Source organism: Molossus molossus, unplaced genomic scaffold, assembly GCF_014108415.1.
Source record: "Molossus molossus isolate mMolMol1 unplaced genomic scaffold, mMolMol1.p scaffold_m16_p_1, whole genome shotgun sequence".
In the NCBI taxonomy this organism is placed as follows: Eukaryota; Metazoa; Chordata; class Mammalia; order Chiroptera; family Molossidae; genus Molossus; species Molossus molossus.
Window position 1 is genome coordinate 129,220,310 of NW_023425344.1, and position 17,478 is coordinate 129,237,787.

General features: G+C 39.0%; 1 protein-coding gene across 1 annotated transcript in view; it reads right to left on the reverse strand.

Moving 5' to 3' along the window:
- The window catches only part of LOC118638698 (coiled-coil domain-containing protein 7-like), a 375,882-nt gene that overhangs the window by 69,824 nt on the left and 288,580 nt on the right, over positions 1–17,478 (reverse strand). Inside the window, exons 20-21 of the mRNA XM_036274854.1 lie at positions 13,278–13,391; positions 10,252–10,362 (exon numbers count right to left, since the gene is read on the reverse strand). Of these exons, the coding sequence (XP_036130747.1) occupies positions 10,252–10,362; positions 13,278–13,391 (225 nt within the window). The remainder of the gene's footprint in view (positions 1–10,251; positions 10,363–13,277; positions 13,392–17,478) is intronic.

The window sequence follows — 17,478 nt, forward strand, 5'->3', positions numbered from 1 at the left end:
CAGACTGGTGCAGCCACAATAGAAAACACTATGGTGATACTTCAAAAAATTAAAAATTGAATTGACATTTGACCCAGTGATCCCACATCTAGGACTATACTCTAAGAAATCTGAAACGCCAACCAGAAAAGATATATGTAAACCTATGTTTATAGCAGCTCTATTTACAATAGCTAAGATCTGGAAACAACCCAAGTGTCCATCAGTAGATGAGTGGATAAAAAAGCCGTGGTACATGTACACAATGGAATATTATGCAGCTGTAATAACGAAAGACTTCTTATCCTTTGAGATGGCATGGAGAGACCCAGAGATTATTATGCTAAGTGAAACAAGCCAAACAGAGAAAGACTAATATCACATGATCTTACTTATTTGTGGAATATAATGAACTGAAAAAAACTGATGAGCAAGATTGACCCAGAGACATAGAGGTAGGTACAGACTGACAAACCTCAAAAGAGGGGGTGTTGGAGGTAGAAATAAACCACAGAACTTATATGCATGTATGAATAACCAATGAACATAAACAACAAAGCTGGGGATGGGGTGGGGGTATGGGGATGAGAGTATCAATGGGGAAAAAAGGAGAAACATCTTTAACAACGGCAAGTTTTTTTTTAAAAAAAAGGCAATAATTCAAAGTAGAGCAAAAATGGAGTATGAAAAATGGCGGGGGAGTAAATGGAAGTTACACAGACCATCTCCCAGGACCAAACTGGAAATACAACTAAAATAAAGACAAATCGCCAGGAAGGGGCAACCGAAAGGCAGCTTGGAGGACCACATCACGAGGCACACTGACGTAATCCTGGTAGGCGTGCGAGGACGCAGAGGAGGCCCAGAGCCCACGGTCCGCAGCGGCCTGGGCTGGGTCTTGCAGCGGCCCCGGCAGGGACTGGCTGAGGCCTTGGCTGGGTCCTGCAGCCTCGGCTGAAAGCTGCGCCCTCGTCTGAGACATGTGGCCTCGGCTGGGAGCATCAGCTGCCTTGGCTGGGACCTGCTGTGGCCTCGGCTGAGACATGCGGTGGCCTCGGCTGGGTCCTGAGGCAGCCTCGGCTGGGACCTGCGGCAGACTCATCTGGGTCCTGCAACTTCGGCTGGGTGCTCCGCACTCGGCTGGGAGCTGCCACAGCCTCATCCAAACCCAGGAGATGGGGAAACAAACAGCAGAACACCAACACTAACAGGGAAACTTTGGCAGGCTCCAAAGACCACTGTGATAGCCAAAATGGTGAAACACAGTAACAAAAGCCAAATGAAAGAACAAGAGAAATCTACCGAAAATGAAATAAATGTGGTGCAGTTAAGCAAGTTAACAGAACTAGAATTCAGAGCTATGATCTTGAGGAAGCTCAACAGCATGTACAAGGACATGGGCACCATGAGTAAAGAAATGGAAAAACAACCAGTTGGAAATTAAAAATCACCAAGAAGAAATGAAGATTGACATATCAGAAATTAAAAACACATTGGAAATTCTAACCAGCAGAGTAGAGGAAGCTGAGGACCAGATCAGTGAATTAAAAGACAGGGTAGAAAAAAATCAACCAATCAGAAAACCGAAAGAAAAAAATAATTAAAAAAGAGGAAGACAGCTTAAGAGAACTGTGGGACAACTGGTAAGGTAATAACATTTGCATCATAGGAGTCCCCGAAACAGAAGAAAATGAGCAAGGCTTAGAGAATATATTTGAAGAAATAGTGACAGAAAACTTTCCTAATTTGGTGAAGGAAGAATGCATTCAAGTTCAAGAAGCACAAAGGGCCCCAGTATGAAGAACACAAACAGGCCAACACTAAGACACACAGTAACCAAATGCCATAAATTCAAGACAAAGAGAGAATCCTAAAAGCAGCAGGTTACCTACATAAGGCTCTCAGCTAACTTCTCAACAGAAACACTACAGGCCAGAAGGGAATGGCATGAGGTAATCAAGGTCATGAAAAACAAGGATCTGAATCCAACATAACTCTACCCAGCAAGGCTATCATTCAAAATAGAAGGTCAAATAAAGAGCTTCCCAGACAAAAAAAAAAAAAAAAAAGGCTAAGGGAACACATTAGCACCAAACCAGCACTGCAAGAAATGTTAAAAGGACTGCAGTAATTAGCAGGAGAAATCGGAAGAAAAAGATAACCACACTAAACAAAAATGGCAATAAACAAGTGCATATCAAGAATCACCTTAAATGTAAATGGATTGAATACTCCCATAAAAAGACACAGAGTAGCTGATTGGATAAGAAAGCATGACTCACCTATATGTTGTTTACAAGAGACCCACCTCACAATAAAAGACTCACATACGTTGAAGGTGAAGGGATGGAAAAAAAAAACTTCAAAGCAAACGGAAAGCAAAAACAAAAAGCTGGGGTACCAATACTCATATCTCATAAAATAGATTTCAGAATGAAGGCCATAACTAGAGACAAAGATGGCCACTACATAATTTTGAAAGGAACTATCCAACAGGAAGATATAACCCTGATAAACATATATGCACCCAATATAGGAGCACCAACACATATTAAAAATCTCCTGGAGTACTTCAAAAAAGAAATCAATAGCAATACATTCATAGCAGGGCACTTCAATACCCTGCTGACATCACCAGATAGAACCTCTAGACAAAAAATTAGCAAGGAAACAGAGACTCTAAATGAAGCACCACACCAAATGTATTTAATAGATATCTACAGAGAATTACACACCAAAACGACAGAATTCACATTCTTCTCAACTGCACATGGGACATTCTCAATGATAGACCACATGTTAGGACACCAACTAAGTCTCTACAAGTTCAAGAAAACTGAAATCACATCAAGCATCTTCTCAGATCACAATGGCATGAAACTAGAAATCAATTGCAATAAGAACATGCAAAGACATTTGAACACATGGAAGCTAAATAGCATGTTATTAAACAATGAATGGGTTACTGAGGAGATCAAGGAAGAAATTAAAATCTTCCTGGAAACCAATGAAAATGAAGACACAACACCACAAAATCTATGGGATGCAGCGAAAGCTGTTCTGAGACGGAAGTTCATAGCACTACAGGCCTACCTCAAAAAACAATAAAAATCTCTGATAGACTAATCTTACCTCACAACTTAAAGAACTAGAGAGCAGACAAAAGGAAAACCCCAGAGCAAGTAGAAGACAGGAAATAGTAAAGATAGAGCAGAAATAAACGACATAGAGTCCAACAAAACAATTCAAAGGATCAATGAAACAAAGAGCTGGTTTTTCGAAAAGATAAACATGATAGAATGACACTTAGCTAGACTCACCAAGAAACAAAGAGAGAGAACCCAAATACACAAAATCAGAAATGAAGGAGGAGAAGTAACAACTGACACCACAGAAATACAAAAGATCATTAACAACTACTATGAGCAATTATATGGCAACTAATTCGACAATCTAAGCGAAATGGACAAATTTCTAGAAACACATAGTCTCCCAAAACTGGACCAGGAAGAGATAGAAAACTTGAACAGACCAATAACAACAGAAGAAACTGAAAATGTATTCAAGACTCACCCAGCAAACCAAAGCCCAGGCCCGGATCGCTTCCTGGGGGAGTTTTACCGAACATTCAATGGAGATCTAACACCCATTCTCCTCAAAGTGCTTCAAAAAATTGAACAAGAAGGAAGACCTCCACTCTTGTTTTATGAGGCCAGCATAATTCTAATTCCAAAACCAGAAAAAGACACTACAAAGACAGAAAACTACAGGCCAATAGATGGCAAAATCCTGAACAAAATACTAGCAAATCAGATCCAACAATACACCAAAAAAATTATCCACCAGGACCAAGTGGGATCCATGCCAGGGATGCAAGCTTGGTACAATATTCGCAAATCAATAAACGTGATACACCACATAAATAAAATGAAGAGTAAAAACCGCATAATCATATCAATAGATGCCAAAAAAGCCTTCGACAGAATCCAGCGTCCATTTCTGATACAAACGCTCAGCAATGTGGGAATAGAGGGATCATAAATCGACATAATAAAGGCCATATGTGAAAACCTACAGCCAACATCATACTCAATGGGCAAAAACTAAAAACATTTCTCTTAAGAACAGGAACAAGGCAAGGATGTCCACTTTTGCCACTCTCATTTGACACAGTACTGGAAGTCTTAGCCACAGCAATCAGACAGGAAGAAAAAATAAAAGGGATCCACATTGGAAGGGAAGAAGTGGAACTGTCATTATTTGCAGATGACATGATACTACATGTAGAAAACCCCAAAGACTCCATCAAAAAACGTAGTAAATTTGGAAATGTAGCAGGACACAAAATTAACGTCAAGACATCGATGGCATTCTTATACACCAATGATGAAGTCACAGAAAGAGAAACTAAGAAAACAATCCCATTTAACATTGTGACAAAACAATTAAGATACCTAGGAATAAACTTAACCAAAGAAATAAAGGACCTACTCGCAGAAAATTACAGGTCATTGAAAAAAGAAATAGAAGAAAATATAAAAAAGTAGAAGCACACACCCTGTTCATGGATTGAAAGAAATAACATCATTAAACTGTCCATACTACCCAAAGCAATCTATAGATTCAATGCAATCCCCATCAAAATACCAAAGGCATACTTCACAGAATTAGGACAAGTACTTCAAAAGTACATATGGAACCAAAAAAAAAAAAAAAACCACAGCAATCTTGAAAAGGAAGAACAAAGTTGGAGGGATGACATTACCAGATTTCAGCTTACACTGCAAAGCCACGGTAATCAAAACAGCATGGTACTGGCACAAGAACAGGCATATAGATTAGTGGAACTGAACCAAGAACCCAGAAATGGACCCAAGGCAATATGCTCAATTAATATTTGACAAAGGTGGCCAGAGCATACAGTGGAGGAAAGTCAGCCTCTTTAATAAATGGTGTTGGGAAAATTGGACAGCTACATGCAAAAAAATGCAACTAGACCATCAACTTACAACCTAGACAAGAATAAACTCAAAATGGATAAAAGACATAAATGTGAGTCATGAATCCATAAAAATCCTAGAAGAAACTGTAGGCAGCAAAATTTCAGACATCATATGCAGCAGAATTTTCACTCATACATCACCTAAGGCAATAGAAACTAAGGAGAAAATGAACACCTGGGACTCCATCAAACTAAAAAGCTTCTGCACAGCAAAAGATACAATCATCAACATGGAAAGGCTACCCACTGTATGGGAGAGCATAATTTCCAATGATATATCAGATAGGGGGTTAATTTCCAATATATAGAGAGTGCTCATACAACTCAAGAAAAGGAAGACAAAGAATCCAATTAAAAATGGGCAGAGGAACTAAATAGACACCTCTCCAAACAGGACATACAAATGGCTAAGAGATATATGAAGAAATGCTCAACATCACTAATCATCAGAGAGATGCAAATTAAAACAACAATGAGGTATCACCTCACACCTGTCAGAAAGGCCGCCATCCACAAATCATCAAACAAAAAGTGTTGGCGAGGGTGTGGAGAAAAGGGGACTCTAGTACACTGCTGGTGGGAATGCAGACTGGTGCAGGTACTGTGGAAACAATAGGGTGTTACCTCAAAAAATTGAAAATTTAACTTCCACCTGATCCAGTGATCCCACTTCTAGGAATATACCCTAAGAAGCCTGAAACACCTATCATAAAGAATATATCTACCCCTATGTTTGTAGCAGCACTATTTACAATAGCTAAGATCTGGGAACAGCCCAAGTGTCCATCAGTAGACCAATGGATCAAAAAGCTGTGGTACATATATACAGTGGAGCACTACGCAGCTGTAACAAGAAAGATCTCTTATCCTTTGAGACTACATGGAGGGACCTGGAAAGTATTATCCTAAGTGAAGCAAGCCAAACACAGAAAGGCAAGTATCATATGATCTCAATTATTTGTGGAATATAATGAACATAACAGTCTAAGGAATGGGGTAGTCCCAGAGACGTGGAAGTGGTGTACAGGTTGACAATCCCCAGAAGAGTGGGTGTTGGGGCAGTGATAACCCACAGAACTTAAATGCATGTATGCATGGACAATGGACATGGACAACAAAGCTAGGGACAGGGCAGGGAGGGTGGGGAGGGGGAATATATGGGGGGAAAAGGAGAAACATCGGTAACAAAAATAAATTGATTAATTTAAAAAAATGTAGAGCAAAAATGAATGAAATAAAGAACAAAAGACTATCCAAAAAAAATTAATGCAAAAATGACTTGGTTCTTTGAAAAGATTAATAAAATTAACAACCCCCTAGCTATCTCACTAAGAGAGGAGAAAGAAAAAACTCATAATACAGGGTATAGATGATGTGTTGTAAAATTGTGCACCTGAAACCTGTGTAATTTTGTTAACTCGTATTAGCCCAATAAATTAATTAATATAAAAAACTGAATTTATTCAGAATAAATAAAATGTCATGCAAATAAAAATTAAAATTAAAAAAGACTCATATCAACAAAATTAGAAATGAAAGACAAGTTACCACAAACATCACAGATATACAAAGGATCACGCTAGAATACTATGAAAGTCTATATGCCACCAAATTCATTATCCTGGAAGAAATGGATAAGTTCTTGAAATATACCATCATACTAGACTGAATCACGGGGTGTTGCTGCATTGTTTACATAAGGTTTTCAGTTATGTATTTTTCTTTAGAATCTGATTCACCTACCAAGATGTCCAATAAGTCGTATGAAAGATCCAAGAGATGGGCTCTGAGAAAACTAGAGAAACAATTTTGTGGATACTAATGGGTCCAAAAAAATTGGAGATCCTGCATGCAGAGTTGCACCCAATGACTACTTTAGCTCTACCAGGCCCCTGGAAATAATGATCCACCTATGGTGCTGTGAGTTATTAAGACTTGCACTTTAATGAAAAAGAATGGGAGTTCTAAGGATTGCCTTGCCCAGCAACTCAAAAAGATTTTAGACAATAAGTTTCTTTGCTGTCATGAAGAATGATGTAATCTTTTCAAACTTAGAGATGAAGAGGGGCACATTTTAGGGCTTATCATTGTAGAACCACATTGTAAAACTTGAAAGTGACCATATTTCCCAAGGAGTTAGAGAAAAAGGGGGATGAAAGACATGAACATCTGAGCTCCTTCTCCCATAGCTGGGTATTCTTTGGGCTCCAACAGGATGGTCAACTCATTATGCATTCCCTGCCACTGAAAAAAAATGTTTGGGGTCATCTTTTTCACAGGTTCTAAAACAGTGTTTCTCTCTTTTTTTTCTTCTTCTTTTCTATTTTTATTGATTTTTTTATTTTTTTTATTGATTAATTTTTGTTACAGATGTTTCTGCTTTTCTCCCCACTGAATCCCCCCTCTGCCCCCCTCCCTGCCCTTTTCCCAGTTTGTTGTCCATGTCCACTGTTCATGCATACATGCGTATAAGTTCTGTGGTTTATCTCTCCCCCAACCCCCCCTCTTTAGGGGATTGTCAATTTGCACCCCACTTACACATCTCTGGGACTATAAAACAGTGTTTCTCAATCTTCTTAATGCTGTGACCCTGTAATAGTTCCTCCTGTTGTATGTAGGCGTATCTGCATGTGCGCGGACACACCTGCAAACGGACAGAGGAGCGGTGTCTCGGTTTCTAAGACCACTGGAAATATGTGTTTTCCGATGGTCTTAGGTGACCCCTGTGAAAGGGTCATTTGACCCCCAAAGGGGTTGTGACCCATAGGATGAGACCCGCTGCAAGGCTCTATGACCCACCTTATAATATCTACAGTCACATAGAGTATAGACAGTAATAATAAAATTTTTAACCAGACTCAGATTTCTACTTTCCTTTGGGCCATCTTTGCTGGTTATTTAGCTCAATTAGACCTGCTTATAAAGTGGTGTCCATTGGTTTGCAGCATAATCTTTATCTTAAATGACAAATTTTCAGGCAAGGAAAAAATAGCTGCTAATCAGATAGTACTGTTTGACCAGTGAACAAGGCAACCTAAAAACAGTAATCAGGCATCCACTCCTGGACAATCAGGTAAAGGGTTCTGATGAAGAAATCTCTGGGTGTAGTTACTCAACAATGGGATCTCCAGGAGGACATTGATAGAGTCCCCACCAAAGATCTACTGGCAAGATAGTTAGGCCATGGGTCTCAATACATCCCCACTAAAGTTCAAATTATGGTGACCTCTATGACTAATACAAGTGCTCTTCCCTCTGCTCTTCCAAGTGATATTGAGATAGATCAGAGGATCCTCCTCTACTTTTACCCGGATCTCTCAGCTTTTGAAAATAAACAAAATTAAAGATTAGGTCAATTTTTCTATGTCACCAGTGGTGATTTGAGGATGGATGCCAATGTAAGAATTCAAAGTGGAGTGGGAGGAAATTGAGTTCTAGAACTGGTGGAACACTGGTGCACAGGTGATTGTGATCTCTATAACCTCTAACACCAGGTCCCAGGAGAAAGAGACAAGCTCTCTAGTTTCTCATCGGAGGTCATCATACCACTAAGCGAATCCATTCAGACCACCACAAATCTTTATTTTTATAGCCCCCATTACTTAATGTATATTGGTATAGATGTATTTTCTATGTGCATTCCCACTGGCATTTAGCCCAAGCCCTAATGGGAACTACTATATTTAGGGGCATTTTAGTGGGGTATATAGAAGACTGCAAACTTCTAAACTCACAGTGCCTAGCACCGATGTCTCATAACACAAATTCCTAGGGAAGAAACAAAACAACAGCTTTTATTGCTGAGCTTAATGAAGCAAAATTCTAGGTGAGACTACTTTCCATTTTAATAACTAAGTTGACCTTTAACACATGGCATTGTATGTATAGGGACTCATTTGATTTTGGTAAGTCAATGCTATAGTAATAGCCCTGGGCAGTGGTGGTACCTGACATTGTAACTTTCATACAGACCATTTTCCAAACAAAAGAAACTTGATACGCAACAACTGGCATCTCAAATGCCCTTTCCTGCATCCCTCTCCACACAAATTACCAGGATCAGTTTAACCTTATGTAGAATGAGTTGCAGTAAACTACTAATATCCTTCATGTGACTACAAAATTGCTCAATTATCTAGCATCAGTGATGAGGCCATGATCTATAAATGGCTGGTTCCCAGAGGGAGGACTAGTCTTCACACAAGTGGGCTACACAAGGACACCACCCACCAAAAACTAGATGCCCTGTTGAACAGTTCTGGGCTAGGCCCCTGGTGAGCCAATGGTTTGTACCATTGTACAAACAAGGTATAATTACCAGGCGCCCTAGTTAAACTCCTGGGCATGATCTCAAAGGGGTATGACATCTCCTTCCAGAAGAGAAGACTGCCAACAAACTCTGGCCCCACTCAACTCCAACAAATAAAAATAGGCCCAGTCATTAGTGGGATTCTGACTACTTGCATTCTCATTTCCTCCATGTGTGGCCCTTGGTGACCGTATTTATGGGGTTACCAGAAAGGCTGCTTCCTTTTAGAGAGGATAGTATCAAGAAGATGCCATAGAGGCCCTGTGATAGACTTCCTAGACTATTCTTCCCCTAGGATCTTCTAACCTCCATTTGATGTTGGAATTACAGATCACAGAAACATCTGTTTGGCAATTAGAGCCTATGGCAGAAGACCACTTGCACTGTGGGATACATACATTGGGCTTTTGTTTTTGTTTTTTAATGTTCTTACTGACTTTTCTCTTTAGAGAAAGAGCAAGGGGGAGAGAGATACAAACATTGATGTGAAGGAGACACATTAATTGGCTGCATTCTGCATGCCCCCTACTGGGAATTGAACCCACAACCCAAGCATGTGCCCTGACCAGGAATCAAACTGGGACCTCTCAGTTCATGGGATGACACTCAATCCATTGAGCCACGCTTGTCGGGCTACACTGGGCTTTTGTACCAATAAATACCTGGAATCAGCCGAAAGGCACGTGGTTTTAGATAAATAATTATGCATCTGCTATTGGGCCTTGGGGATACTGAGTACATGTCCTGTTGTCATGAAATGATCTTTAAGACCAGAAATGTCAACCAAAATATATCCATTTTGTTGCTTGTTAGTTCCTCTAGTTATTGTAGGGTATTCATAGTTTAGTAAAAGTATACAACTTCTGTAAACATATTTTCAAATACATATTCATTCATGAACCAAAATAAAAATGAGTTTATTTTAAAATATCTTAAAGTTATCTGTAGTTTTTATACTTACTAGTAAGTCCTTTCTTTTTGTGAGTCCTTTGATTCTTCATGTGAATTTCTGATTTCGATACTGTGTCTTGATGCTCAAGCATACGATTTTCATCTGGTACTTTATCCTGAGCTACATAAAGAGAAGCATTTAGTCCAATAAACTAAGCAGAAATCTATTGTTAAATCTCTAGATTTAAAATTTATTACAAGTATACAGAAGCTTCTTCTCTCATTTTCATAAAATTATAAGTAAATCACCATAATGCTAGACCTGATACAAAAATCGTGAGAAGAATTTTAATAAGTGTGTGTAGAAGTTATTGTTATACCATTAATATCCCTGATCTTCAAATTTTATGTTAGCCTCTAGTTTACTCAATTTTTTTTATATTTTCAGTTATTACATATCCATAGACCAAACAACAAAAATATATATGTGCAGGGATATTTATTACAGCATAGTTGTAATTGCAAAATACTCAAAATTATCTAAATGTACAAGCATAGGAGATTGGTAGACTAAAGTAAGATATGTAAATTATGATACTATAAACTGTGGGATATAATGTAGTACAAACAGCTCTACATACAAGTATAAAAAATAATAAAAAAAGATACCTATAAAATAATTTAAAGTTATTTCTAATGAAATAATGTTTAGTGGAGGGAAAAAACCTGAAAGAGAGGATATCTTGTATGTTATCTTTTAAGTAAGAAAGAAAGAAAAGTAGGAACTAAAAATGAGGAGAGATACTGACCTTTACAAATATAAAATACAGAAAATATAAACGAGAAACAGATTAGTTGGTCACCGAAAGATACTGCAGACACTGCTAGCTGAGCTGTACCCAGTGACTGTTGTTCGCTCTAAGCATGGCTCTGCCACTGGTGGACAGGCTGGTACTGATAGACACAGTGAGTTTTTGAGATTGGCGTTTAATGAAAAGAATGCAGATTTCTCGGTTTTACCTTACCAGCAACCCGAGAAAACTTTTGAGACTTGAGCAGTGTGCCTCCGCCATAAAGGAGGTAATTTTATTAACTTAGCGAGGGCCAGACAGTGGCACCTTGTTGGGTGTGTCATGACAAACCCTCTGGATCTGAGTTACCTGCAGTGGCCAGTTTGGCCAAGGAGGACAAGAAAGGGGACAGAGGAAAAAAACAAAAACACACTTAAAATTGAGACACTTATACTGGCTGCCATTTGTTTTCTGAAAAGTTTGACCAATGCATGATGAGTTTGCTGCCACTGAAACCATTGTCTAGTTACTCAGCAATGGAGTCACAAGGAGAAGAATCCTGTGAACTGGCAGTGAGCCATGGTGGATCCAACACATAGACCCACAAGAATTAAAGTAGTGATAGCCCTTATTACTAATACAAATGCTATTCCCTCTGCCCCTCCTTGTAATCTTAAGATAAATCAGAAAACTCTGTCTACATTTACCCAGAGCTCTCAGCTTTCAGAAATAAACAAGATTAAGGATTGGACGAAGGTCCCTATGTCTCCAGTGGCATCTGAGGATGCATGCCAAGTCCGAATTCAAAGAGGCATTGGGGGGAAATTGCGAAACTTCGGCCCTTGGATACTAGTGACTGTGATTGCCACAACTCTGAGAACAGGATGAAAGGGAAATAAGTAATGCTGTCTGCCCTTTACCCAGATCTGATCATATGTGAATCGCTTTGGGGCACTATAAACCTCCATTTTATAGCCTCCATGACTGAATATATTATTAGCATAGATGTATTTTCTATGTGAATTATAACTCAGATCAGCTCTGAGCTTTGATCAGTTATGATCATTTTAGTGAGGCACTGGAAGACTGTAAATCTACCAGACTGCCAGTGTCTAGAGACTTGTCTTCACAAACAACCACCTGGGGAAGAAAAATAAATTACTGCTTTCATTGCTGAGTTAAAATTATACAAAGATCTCCATGAGACCATTAACTCTATCCAATTCAACAACTAAGCTGAACTGTGCATAAAGTCTTGAGTGCTTATAGACCAACTTCACTCTGTGGTACAGCCCAGGACACTATTGTTACCTGACATTTTGACTGCCATAGAGGCTCTTGATGAAGACGTTAGAAGTAATTATGAAGCAATTCTTATCGCAAATGCCCTTTTCAGCATCACTGTCCACACAAACAGGCGCAGTTTGTCTTTTGTGCAATGGGTTGCAATATACCTTTCATGGCCTTCCACAAGGCCATGAGCTGGAAGAGGTCCTACTCTCACACTGCACTAGCATTTTGCTATATTGATAACACCCTCCTGGTGGGCCCAGGCAAGGCTCCTACACAACAAGGATTAGATGCTAAATTGACCCACATTAATTTACACAGTAGGGTCATTAATATGGGCATGATACAAGGACCTTGTACCCAAGTAAAATCCCTGGGAAGAGGCAATATATCTCATTCTAGAGGAAACAACTGCCAAATGTTTGTCCCTCTTAGTCCAACAAGTACAAAAGAGGCCTGGAAATTTGTTGAATTATTCTGCTATGGGTATTCTCACATTCCCCTCAATGGGATACTGATCGCAGGCATCTATTAAGTTCCCAAAAAGGCCTTCACAATTCAGTGTATTTCAACCAACATGCTCTGGAGGCTCTTCCACAGACCTCCATGACACTTTTCTCCTTGACGACCCTGATCTGAATATATTTTGCAGGTTTCAGCAATTTCTCTTTACAAATAAAAAAAAGAAGGCAAATGCACAAAAAGAAAATTAAATTGGACTTCTTGACTCCTAACTTCCTGCAGTTGACTGAAAGGTACACACACTTTGAAGGACAATTATTGGTTTGTCAGTGGCTTTGGAAAATACCTGAGCAAATGACCAGAAATATTAGCCAAAAGTTATGAATACTTTAGCTTTTATTCTCTAGTTTTCTTCAAGTATTTATATTTTGGGTCAAAGGTTAAATCTTCTGTAAAATATATAGCAAAACTCAGATTCACAAAGCAAAGTAGAAAACCTTTGGCTGTAATTAACTTAAAATAATTTAAAGTTATCTATAATACTTATACTTACTGGCAGTGAGAGTTTTCTCTGTAGAGGTTCTTTGTTTCTTTTCTTGCATTTGGGGTTTTGTCATTGATTCTTCATTCTCAAGGATACGATTTTCATCTGGTAATGTAGCATAAGCTACATAAGAGATATATTTAGTCAGTAAATAGAAAAATAGATCTATTATGGAAAAACTATACTTCAAATTTATAACAAGTATACAACAACACTCATTTTTATGAAGGTATAACTAAATTGCCATAGTGCTAGAACTGAAAATGTTTGTGTGAGAAGAGTTTTAGTAGACATCTGTTTAAGTTTTCTTACTATTTCTCAGCATTATATATAGTTTACATTAGTCTCCAATATTCTTGGGCGATTTTTACTTTTTAAAAAAATTTCATTAATTTATTTTTGTTAAAGATGTTTCTCCTTTTCCCCCCACTGATTCCCCTCCCCCACACTCCCTGCCATGTCCCCAGCTTTGTTGTCCATGTCCATTGGTCATGCATACATGCATATACTTCTGTGGTTGATCTCTCCCCGACCACATCCTCAATTCCAGTCTGTACCCCAATTCCACATCTCTGAGAATACTCCGTTCCTCAGACTGTTATGTTCATTTTATTCCATAAATAAGTGAGTTCAAGTGATATTTGCTTTCTCTTCTTGGCTTGTTTCACTTAGAATAATCCTCTCCAGGTCCCTCCATGTCATCTCAAAGGATAAGAAATTTTTCTCTCTCACAGCAGCACAGTACTCCGTTGTGTATATGTACCACAGCTTTTGTATCCATTCGTCTACTGATGGATAGTTGGGCTGTTTTCAGATCTTAGCTATTGTAAATAGGGCTGCTATGCACATGGGGGTACATATATTCTTTCTGATTGGTGTTTCAGGCTTCTTAGGGTATATTCCTAGAAGTGGGATCACTGGGTCAAATGGAATTTCAATTTTTATTATTTTAAGGTAACACTATATTGTTTCCATAGTGGCTGCACCATTCTGCATTCCCACCAGCAGTGTACTAGAGTTCCCTTTTATATATCTTTCTCTATTTATTTTTTCAATGACCTGTAGTTTTCTGTGAATAGGTCCTGTATTTCTTCGGTTAAGTTTATTCCTAGGTATTTTAATTTTTTTGCTGCCTTGGTAAATGGGATTGTTTCTTTAGTTTCTCTTTCTATTAGTTCATCGTTTGTGTATAAGAATGCCGCCGATATGTTGACATTAATTTTGTATCCTGCTTCTTTGCCAAATTCATTTATTAAGTCTAGTAAATTTTGATGGAGTCTTTGGGGTCTTCTACGTATAGTATCATGTCATCTGCGAATAATGACAGTTTCACTTCCTCCTTTCCCATTTGGATTCCTTTTATTTTTTCTTCCTGTCTGATTGCTTGGCTAAGACTTCTAGCACTGTGTTAAATAAAGGTGGCGAAAGTGGGCATTCTTGTCTTGTTTCTGTTCTTGAGAGAGAATGCTTTTAGTTTTTGCCCACTGAGTATCATGTTGGCTGTAGTCTTTCAAATATGGCCTTTATTATATTGAGATATGATCCCTCTATTCCCAGATCGCTGAGCATTTTTATCAGAAATGGGTGCTGTATTTTGTCCAATGTTTTTTCAACATCTATTGATATGATCATATGACTTCTATCTTTCATTTTGTTTATGTGGCATATCACATTTATTGATTTGCAAATATTGTACCAGCTTTGCATCCCTGAGAATAATCCAACTGGTCATGGTCAATAATTTTTTTGATGTATTGCTGGATTCGATTTGCTAGTATTATGTTTCCATTGTCCCAACATTCTTATATGCTATCTTCCTGTTTTGTAAATGTTTTCTCCTTTTTGTTTTCTAATTGGTTGATTTTTTTCTACCCTGTCTTCTAATTCACTGATTTGGTCCTCAGCTTCCTCTACTCTGCTGGTTAGTCCTTTCAATGTGTTTTTAATTTCTGCTATGTCATTCTTCATTTTCACTTGATTGGTTTTCAATATTTCTATATCTTTACTCATGGTGCTGATGTCCTTATTCATGCTGTTGAACTTTCTCAAGATCATGGCTCTGAACTCTACCTCTGATAATTTGCTTAACTGAATTTACTTGATCTCATCTTCGTTAGAGTTCTGTTATTGTTTCATTTAGAATTTGTTTCTTTGTTTCACCATTTTTGCTATCTCAGTGGGTTTTAGAGCCTGCCAAATTTTCCTTGTAGATGTTGGTGTTCTTCTGTTTGTTGCTTTCTCTACTGGGTTTTGATGAGTCTGGTTGGGCCCACATTGAACACAACTCTCAAGTCTTACTTTCCTGGGTAGATTTGCAAGCCCAGATAAAGTTCAGTTATCCTGTAGTTTTTTCCTGGAGTCTAGCAGTCTCAGTTACTCAGTGCCTTAGAATGTAGCTCTGGTGTTCTGCATAAGTTGATTTCCAGAGAGTAGGTTAGATGCTGGTTGTTAATAAGCCTCAGTTTGCATTTCTTTGTCTCACCTGGGAAAGGCTGAATCTCCAAGGGGAAGGCTGCTGCTTTTCCCCACATCTCTGGGTAGGAGCACACTGGCCACTGTCCTTTGTGGCCGCAACTCAGCAACAACTCTGAGTGCCGTCCAAATTCTGATTGTCCTCACAGTGTTCCGCCCAGTCTGCCCTCCCTCTGCCGTATCCCCCAGGTGGGTGGCTATGGCTATTTTAGCACTCTGTCTTGGCTCTCTGCACTATGGAGTCGGCTTGGTTTTTATTCCGCAAGGGCGCTGCTCACAGCTAAGAATGCTGCTGTCAGTGGGCTCTCAGCCCGCCACCCTCTTGTGCCTTAGCAGATCCTACCAGTGTCCTTGGTTATATGGTCCTGTCCTGCTGCTTTTTTTTTTTTTTTTTTCAAGGATATGTGTATATTTTTGTTGTAATTCCAGTTAGGTCCAGGGAGATAGTCTGTGTAGCTTCTATTCACTCTGCCTCCATTTTTACATCCTCTCTACCTATCTTGTGTGCAGCTGGGTTTCACAGGCCTCTCTGGTGCCCCCGTACCTTGCAGGTTTTGTGGGTAACTGGATGGCACACTGGTGTATCTAGGGCCCTTTACTGTTAATGAATTGTACAAATTGAAGCAGTAAGCAGGGTTAATAAAGCCCAATATCTTTTTGGAAGGTACATGGGAGTTGCTATAAAATCCATGGGATTTTGGGGGTATGATAGGGGATGCTATAGGATAATTAGAGTCAGAAAGCTCCCTAGGACACTTTGGCAGTTAGGTCAATGTATTTTAGAAAGTTCTAACAGACCATTCAGGGTGCTCTAGGAGAGTGATATTTTATTATTTACCTAAATGTTTCAGTTTGAGGAGAAACCAAGGTATCTTTTGGGTCAAATTAGAGAGTCAATAGAAGGACCCTGAGAATGCTAGGGAAGTAATTTGTGGCTACTACTTATGGTCCACCAACAATGGGACCTAAAGTTGTTGGAGACCCTGCATGCCAAGTTATACATAATTACTAGTGTTATCTCTGATCAAACTCCTGAAATTGCTGGTCAACTCACAACACAGCAAATTATTGAGGCTTGTGCTTTAATAAAAAAGAATGAGAGCTATAGGATCACTTTGCCCAGCAGCAAATGAGATCTTAAAGACAGGTAGTTTGCCTTCCTTGAAAGGAAGTAATCTTGTTAAACTTAGTGAAAGGGAAGGGCACATTACCAGGTTTCTCACTACAGAACTCCTTCTTCAGAGAAGCTTAACAGTGGCCTGCTGGCCAAAGAGCTAGAAAACAGTGGGGGATGAATGAAAGCAAACATCTGACACTGTCCTTCCTCAGCTGTGGCCTATGTTGGCTCTGACAGGATGGCCCAGCAGTTATGAGTTTTCTGCCACTTAACATGCTTATACCACCATTGCAGAAGTGAGAGTGTCCCTATGAGTGACACTGGTAGTCTTAGGGTCAAGATTGATGGAATGAGGACAGTACATGATGAAATTTTTAACCAGACTCAGATTTCTAAATTCATTCATGCCACCCTTACTGGACATAAAGCTCAATTAATCCCCTCATAAGGTCACTGGGCATTACACAATTTGAATATTAACTGAAAAAATGTCAGACATGAAATACCAGTTACTGATAAGATAGCAATGATTGATGAACAGTGAAAACAATGTAAATATTGTAACCATTCACCTACTCCTGGACAATGTAGGCAAAGGCCTTCTAGGAAAAAGAAATCTAT